Here is a 7279-nt window from a genome sequence, read left to right on the forward strand (position 1 = left end):
TTTGCCAATGCTGGTGTAGAAGAACTCGAGTGGCCTGACCTCAACCCCAGTGAACACCTTTGGGGTGAATTGAAACGCTGACCGTGCCCTAAATCAGTGCCTGACCTCTCTAATGCACTTGTAACTGGATAAACACAAATCCCCAGAGCCGAGGTCCAAAATCTTGCAGAAAGCCTTCTCGGCAGCAAAGGGTGGACCAACTCCATATATTTTTGGAATGGGATGTTCAGCAAGCACATCTGGCTGTGTTAGTTAGTTAGTAAGAGTTACATTTATATAGTGCTTTTCTAGACACTCAAAGCCCTTTACATAGTATTTTGGGGGGGTCTCCTCAACCACCACTAGTGTGTAGCATCCACCGGGATGGTGTGATGGCCACCATAGTGCGCCAGAACGTCCACCACACACCGGCTATTAGTGTAGAGGAGAAAGTGATGTAGCCATTTCAGAGATGGGTATTATTAGGAGGCCATTATAGAGAAGGGCCAATGGGGGAATTTCACCTGGACACTGGGGTTATACCCCTACTCTTCACGAGAAGTGTCCTGGGATTTTTAATGACCACAGAGAGTCAGGACCTCCACATGTTGGTCATGTGTTCACATTTTGCTGGTCACCAACCCTGTTCCTGGAGATTTACCTTCCTGAAGACTTTAGCTCCAACCATAATCCTGCCCACCTGACCATCTATCACTGCCTTAAGAAGTTCTTGATCAACTAAATCAGGTGTGTTAGACTTTGGTTGTAGATGAAACCTACAGGGACCACTTTATTATTTTTTTTTTTTATGTTACATTGGATCACATTTGACAACAAAGAAATGAAACGCTATATCAGTTCGCATTTTCTATCCCTGAATTATTTTCATGCTTAAAGGCTAGCGCAGTGGTCACCAACTCTCTTCCTTGAGCTCTACCTTCCTGCTGGTTTCATCTCGAACCAAAGTCTAACACACCTGTTTTAGCTGATCATGCACTTCTTAAGGCAGTAATTAGATGGTCATGTGGGCATGATTGCGGTTGTTCCAGGACGTATTCAGGAAGGTAGATCTCCAGGAACAGGGTTGGTGACCACTGGGTTAGTGGTTGTGTTTAAAGGCTGCAATCTAGACACTACTGAAAAACACCACCTTGAATGCTCCTGCTCAAGAAAATCTGCCAAGCTCAGAGGTGCGAATGTGACGCATTGCATTTGCATATTCTGAAAGGCTCATCCAGAAAATCGGCTCATGCAGGTGTGTTACTCATCCTTAAATTCCCCTGGGTAAATACTGAAGCAAGTATTGAAATGAGCAGTACATTAAAAACCATCCTTAACCATACTGTTTTGTTGCTGTACTAACTCAGTGCTCTAACTCATGTTTGGTACTATTCTTCAAGCCTGACCTATTTGTACTAGGACGAGGACATGTTTATGACTGAGGCGACAAAGCGTGTCCGTAAATCGTTTTGCATAATGACGTCCGCCGAATGCTCTAAATGTAAACTCAAAGTGCTTTCCATCCTGCTAGTGAACTTTGAAAGATAGAGTGAGTTTTGAGAGGTTGCGCAACGTAATTGCGTTCAGTTTGTAATGGAAGTCGTGACTAATGAGAGCACATGGAGCAGACGGCGAGCCGATCGGTTGTTTGGCCATGACGGCTGCTCAGGCCCTCCGTGTTTAGTCTCGTCTTTGCGTGTGCTCCGTTCTAACCTCGCACATTATCGTCTACGATAAACACGTTACCACGTGTTGAGTCCAACATGGCGAAGATAAATGCTGGTGCCATATTAGGGCTGAGCCTTGTGAGATTATTGAAGTTATACTGTGGTGTTTCAAGTGAATGAATCAGCCAGTGTAACTAAGGCTTTCGCCTTTTACTGTTAGCACAAAGCTCTTTAGACAGAAACTGAACATTTTGCAACATTTAGTTTTGCATGTAGTTTCACTTTTCTCTGCACTACTTTCACTTTCTCATTTACAACAAAGGAAGTTTTTATGTAGCAATAGAAAGAAGAAAAAAAAAAAAGACTGCAACTTAGTTAGCAGGAAAAAAAAAACTAGTTCTGGATTATGAAAGCTTTTATACTGCTACATTGTATTACTTATAACATGATCAAGCGAAATCTAAGAGTCACTTACCAAAAATTTCCCCATTTTTGGCATACTCTGTCACCAAGTAGAGCATATTCTTAGTCTCCATGACCTGTGCAAGAACAAAGAACATTTTCAATATTCAGACTGTACTACTATATGTTTACATTACTACACGCAGTCCCTTCCTTCTGCCTTGCATCAGCTGATCCGGTGGAAAGTGCACGAGGTTCATAAAAATGGACAAACAGTTTTGGGGCCTTGTCTTGTGTTGCAGCGGGATTCATGCCTCTCCGTTAGCTCTACAATGGTGTAGGCATGAATCAGCCTGGTTGCTTGGTACTCTGCTCCATCGTATGCTTGATTCATAGTGCCATGACCGAGACGCTGATATGTGGGAGGACTCCAAAATTAGCCGAAGAAAACAAAGAGATGAATATGGCTAAAAAAAAATAAATAAACAAACAAATAAAAAAAAAGTAGGAGGCAGAGTGGATCTATTATAAATCAGATGCACACAGCCAATTGTAGACACACTAGGGAGCTACTGATACAGATTCTGTTACTCGTTCATTCACTTGTACTGGCATTTATTTGTGGGATAATATATAAAGTATATAAGTATGTAATACTTGATTTTAATAAGTTTATTGTTAAACAATTCGCTGTTGGCTGCTATACCACAGCACTGTTGGATGTTGTGATTGGTCTGAAGGTGTTGATTAATGTTCTATAACAGCACAGCTCAGACAGAACTGTCAGCCTCATACAGGGATTTCTTAAGCTTTTAAATGCAGGATGGAGGGCTTTGTGATTTCTCTGTAACATAAGCTCTAATGGTTAGAAACTACTGAATACAGCTGCTATAATGCAAGCGATGACAGGAACATTATACAACATTAAACATAACCATAAACAAATAAAAGCATAATGTGTCGTTCGTTAATTAAGAAAACATGTAATCACTGGCACATTGTTGTGGGTTATATTGTAGGGATAAATTCACACACTTAAAATCTGTATCCTAAGTTTATATGTTTCTGTAAAGCTGCTTCGAGACAATGTCCGTTGTTAAAAGCGCTATACAAATAAAATTGAATTGAATTGCATATAATACAGAATAAAACACTTGCAATGTGCTGTCATTGGAAAACAATCGACTTCAGGGTACTGCCAGTAGCTGATTAACCCCATCCGTGATTATTTTCCTATACCAGCACGCCCTGTTGTTTTATACCTCACATCCAACAAACAAATCATGCTCTACGGTCGTTTTTTCTCTCCTTGCCTAGATGGGAAGCATCGCCTTCTGGAGATTTTCATAACACACCGGCCACTAAGTACTTCTGATCCGAGGCAGCTGCCAAATATGCAAATCTCTGGAAACCGCTTGAATCATCTCATGTAAATTAGATTACAGAATTGTCCTGCTGGTGTTCGACGTGACAAACCACTAAGTCTGTGTTTAGTCAAATCAGCTTGAATTATGAAGACATAAATATTATTAAAACCCACCACCACGCAATTACGTCACAGATAAATGAAGAATATTGGAAAGAATATAACGCCTGGGAATCCAACGTGACTAACTAAGCTGCATAGGTCTTCCTCGCTGATAATTCCATACGCATATAAAGCGATAGATATCTTTTTACATATATTTCTCTGTATGAATGTATGTCTTGGTGTGTATGCATGCAGCGTCTTTCTATCTTTCTTCCTCCACTATCGCTGTGGACTTTGCTTATGTGACTAAAGCATTTCATTATGAATCATAATGCATTCCATATTGTTCATATATGGCAAACTCAGTAAGTGTATTTGTGTGTGTGTGTGTGTGTGTGTGTGTGTGTGTGTGTGTGTGTGTGTGTGGATCCTGGATTCAGGGCTGTGGGAAGCTGGGGGTTTAAGATGACACAGCTCGAGCCTGCCGTGCTGCCCTCTGTTTATGTGGCCCAAGAGGAAATGACTAATTGACCCATGCAGCCTGAATGGAAGAGCTGTTGGAAATAATGATACACGGTGATTACGTGGCCACATTTGGACCGGTTGTATAATAACGAAGCGCTGTTCGCATTCCCTACAACTGAAGCAACCCGCAATCTTACATAAGGGGGCTGTGAGGTCACTCCAAGGGAAGGATTAGCCATTAACTCTGTCCTGATATGTGAAACGGCGTCTGCTTATCGTTAAATGTGACGTGGCCTGATAGAAGAAGTGGGATCAAAGTTACCTGGTACAGCTTAATGATGTGTGGGTGGTCCAGCATTTTCATGATCTTCACCTCGCGATAGATCTTCTCCAGGTTTACCGAGTCCAGCTGGGTCTTGTCTATGATCTTTATGGCCACCTGTCGAAGAACACAGCAGCACTCTATAGTTAGAGGACAGCCTAAAGCTCAGGGCTGCAGTCTGTGTGTTTTGAGGAGCCTTTGAGCTGTGTCTAAAGGGTTCAGATCCAGTTTTCACATGCCCCCATGAAGAGAGAGGACACGACGGACACCTATCTGCCGGGCCTGATTAAATAACTTTTTAACATTGCGAATAATTTCCTCAGGCTAAAGACTGCCGATTGACGAGGCGCTGCAGATCAAATAAAGTTACGTCTCCATAAACACTCCTCGTTTGAATGTTCTGGTGTTGCTCGAGGGATTCATTCAGCTCTGCTTCATTTGAAAAGAAAAAAGGAGAATAAGCTCTTGGCGATTGTGACCTCATCACAGGGAAAAACGAATCGTCCTGGAGTTTACTGTACACGTGGTATTAATTCAATATCGGTGCTTAACATTTTCACTAGTAAACCTGTCCCTCAATCATGTCATCAAATCTGTCCGTTTGTGCTTTGTGGATGTGATCGCTAGTGGTACGTGGGGCGACTTGTCCAGCTGACCACTGAATGACCTCAGGGTTCATGGACAAAGCTGACGCCTTGCACAGAGTGACAAACGCTCCTGATCGAGTCAGATCACATCAAGAAATGCATCAATTGCATACAACATTTTTACAGTCCTCTTAGTTGTGATCATTCCCTAATGCACTGCTCGCTCGCGCTCTCTCTCTCTCTACTGCCGACGTGATTCTTGTCGTGTTCTCCGAAACCCTACAAAAAAAGTTCTGATGGTTATCATGAGCACGTTGCTTATATATATATATATATATATATATATATATATATATATATATATATATATATATATATATATATATATATATATATATATATAATAATATATATATATATATATTATAATATATATATATATATATTATAATATATATATATTATAATATATATATATATTATAATATATATATATATATATATTATAATATATATATATATATTATAATATATATATATATATTATAATATATATATATATATTATAATATATATATATATATTATAATATATATATATATATATTATAATATATATATATATATATATATTATAATATATATATATATATATATATATTATAATATATATATATATATATATATTATAATATATATATATATATTATAATATATATATATATATATATATTATAATATATATATATATATATTATAATATATATATATATATATATATTATAATATATATATATATATATATATTATAATATAAAAAATATTATTTATTTATTTATTTCTGAGGGCCACTGCGAGAAAGACTGAAGATAAAAAAAGGTCTCGGCTACCAGTGAGGGCTTGCTGACGAATATGGACAAAACAGCAGCTATTATCACAAAATCACACTTGCACAAGCAACCGCCACCCAACTCAACAACAGGCACCACATATCCACACGCTCCATCGTCTTTAACATGATGACAAATAGCAGGATTGTATATTTTATACAAAACTGTCTTCCATAGTTTCCGATTCAATCAAGTGCACCTACACAGGTCATATGCATGAACACAAGACAGCATGTCATGTTCGTATAAGCTTCCAGAAGGAGCTTGAAGAAGTGATTTTTACAGATCTCGCTATCAGGTATTGATATATTGGTTATTATGGAAAAGTGGAACTATGGGACACCCATCGTGTCCATAGTGCTGTGGATATTTCACACCAACTGTTGACTGGGCAATGATCTCACATGCTGTGCACATTTCAGATAAAAAGTGCTGTGCAGGAAACATTGCCAGTGAGATTGCAAGTTTGTTTTCATGTCTAGTAGGATTTGCTTCAAGTGTGGTTTCGAGGAGCTGCAAAGAAGAGAAGAAGAAAAGAGAGACCCAAGAAAAGTGCACGCCAGCATTTAGAGCATTTTAAGAGGTTGGTTAGAGACATAAATAATACAGCGTGGATGGGTTTGTTATTATTTGGCATTTAGTTAGTAAGCTGCAGCGGAAGTGTAGTAGTAACACAGTAATGCATGAAGTTTGCACAGGTATGAACAGGTGTTTCAGTGCTGCAGTTGTTCTAGCTGTCAGAGCGCTCGAGCTTGTGCACTCACCTCAGTTTTGGTGATTCTGTGTCTCGCGAGTTTGACCACGGCGAAGTTTCCTTTGCCGAGCGTGCGCTCGATGTCGTAGAAGCCTACACGCACCGGCCCGCGGAGCGCCGCTTTCGGCTCACAGTCAGCCATGACCATGCTTCACGGAGTGGGGTAGAGGGGGGGTGGGGGAACAACACAACAACCCAGCAAGACAGGAGACTTCAGCCTCGAGTCACAACACTGCGGTGGTCGGAACGCACCGACCCACCAAAAGTAAAAACAAGAACCATGTCTAGGAGCGAAACGGAACCGCCAGCGCGCGCGCGGCCACTTTTGTCCGCTGCCAGCCACCGTAGCCGAACTACGGGCGAGAGAAATTTGAGAAAGGGTTTGGGAGAAGTAGTGCGACGTGTCACGCCAAAAAAAAGCGGGCTCCCCTTCTCTACCTCTCTTACCCCCGATACAATAGAGCTATAATATTTCAGCTCTTATTAGCGCCAGTGCGCGAGCTGACTCGCGGGAGGCATCGTGTTCTCTCTGCTGACGTGCATTGACGTCAGAGCCGAGGGCGAGGAGGGGGGGTATTTGTACCGGAGAGGGGCGGGGCTTTGAAGCGCTTCCACACTTCAGTGCCAAACTCGTCGCCACGGCGACCAGAGCCACCGCTTACGTCAAGCGGCAGTGTTGCTCTTCAGAAGGACAGAGAGAGAGAAAAGAAAAAGTTTGCTTTCTAGTCGGATAAAGGTGAAGC

General features: G+C 40.7%; 1 protein-coding gene across 2 annotated transcripts in view; it reads right to left on the reverse strand.

Moving 5' to 3' along the window:
- Positions 1–7081, reverse strand: part of sik2b (salt-inducible kinase 2b) — a 62745-nt gene extending 55664 nt beyond the window's left edge. For both annotated transcript variants that reach the window (XM_053647262.1, XM_053647261.1), the window contains exons 1-3: positions 6547–7081; positions 4307–4423; positions 2122–2185 (exon numbers count right to left, since the gene is read on the reverse strand). In XM_053647262.1, the coding sequence (XP_053503237.1) occupies positions 2122–2185; positions 4307–4423; positions 6547–6684 (319 nt within the window). In that variant the 5' untranslated portion in view covers positions 6685–7081. The remainder of the gene's footprint in view (positions 1–2121; positions 2186–4306; positions 4424–6546) is intronic.
- Between the last annotated feature and the right edge of the window lie 198 nt (positions 7082–7279).

Source organism: Ictalurus furcatus, chromosome 17 (assembly GCF_023375685.1).
Source record: "Ictalurus furcatus strain D&B chromosome 17, Billie_1.0, whole genome shotgun sequence".
Taxonomy (NCBI): Eukaryota; Metazoa; Chordata; class Actinopteri; order Siluriformes; family Ictaluridae; genus Ictalurus; species Ictalurus furcatus.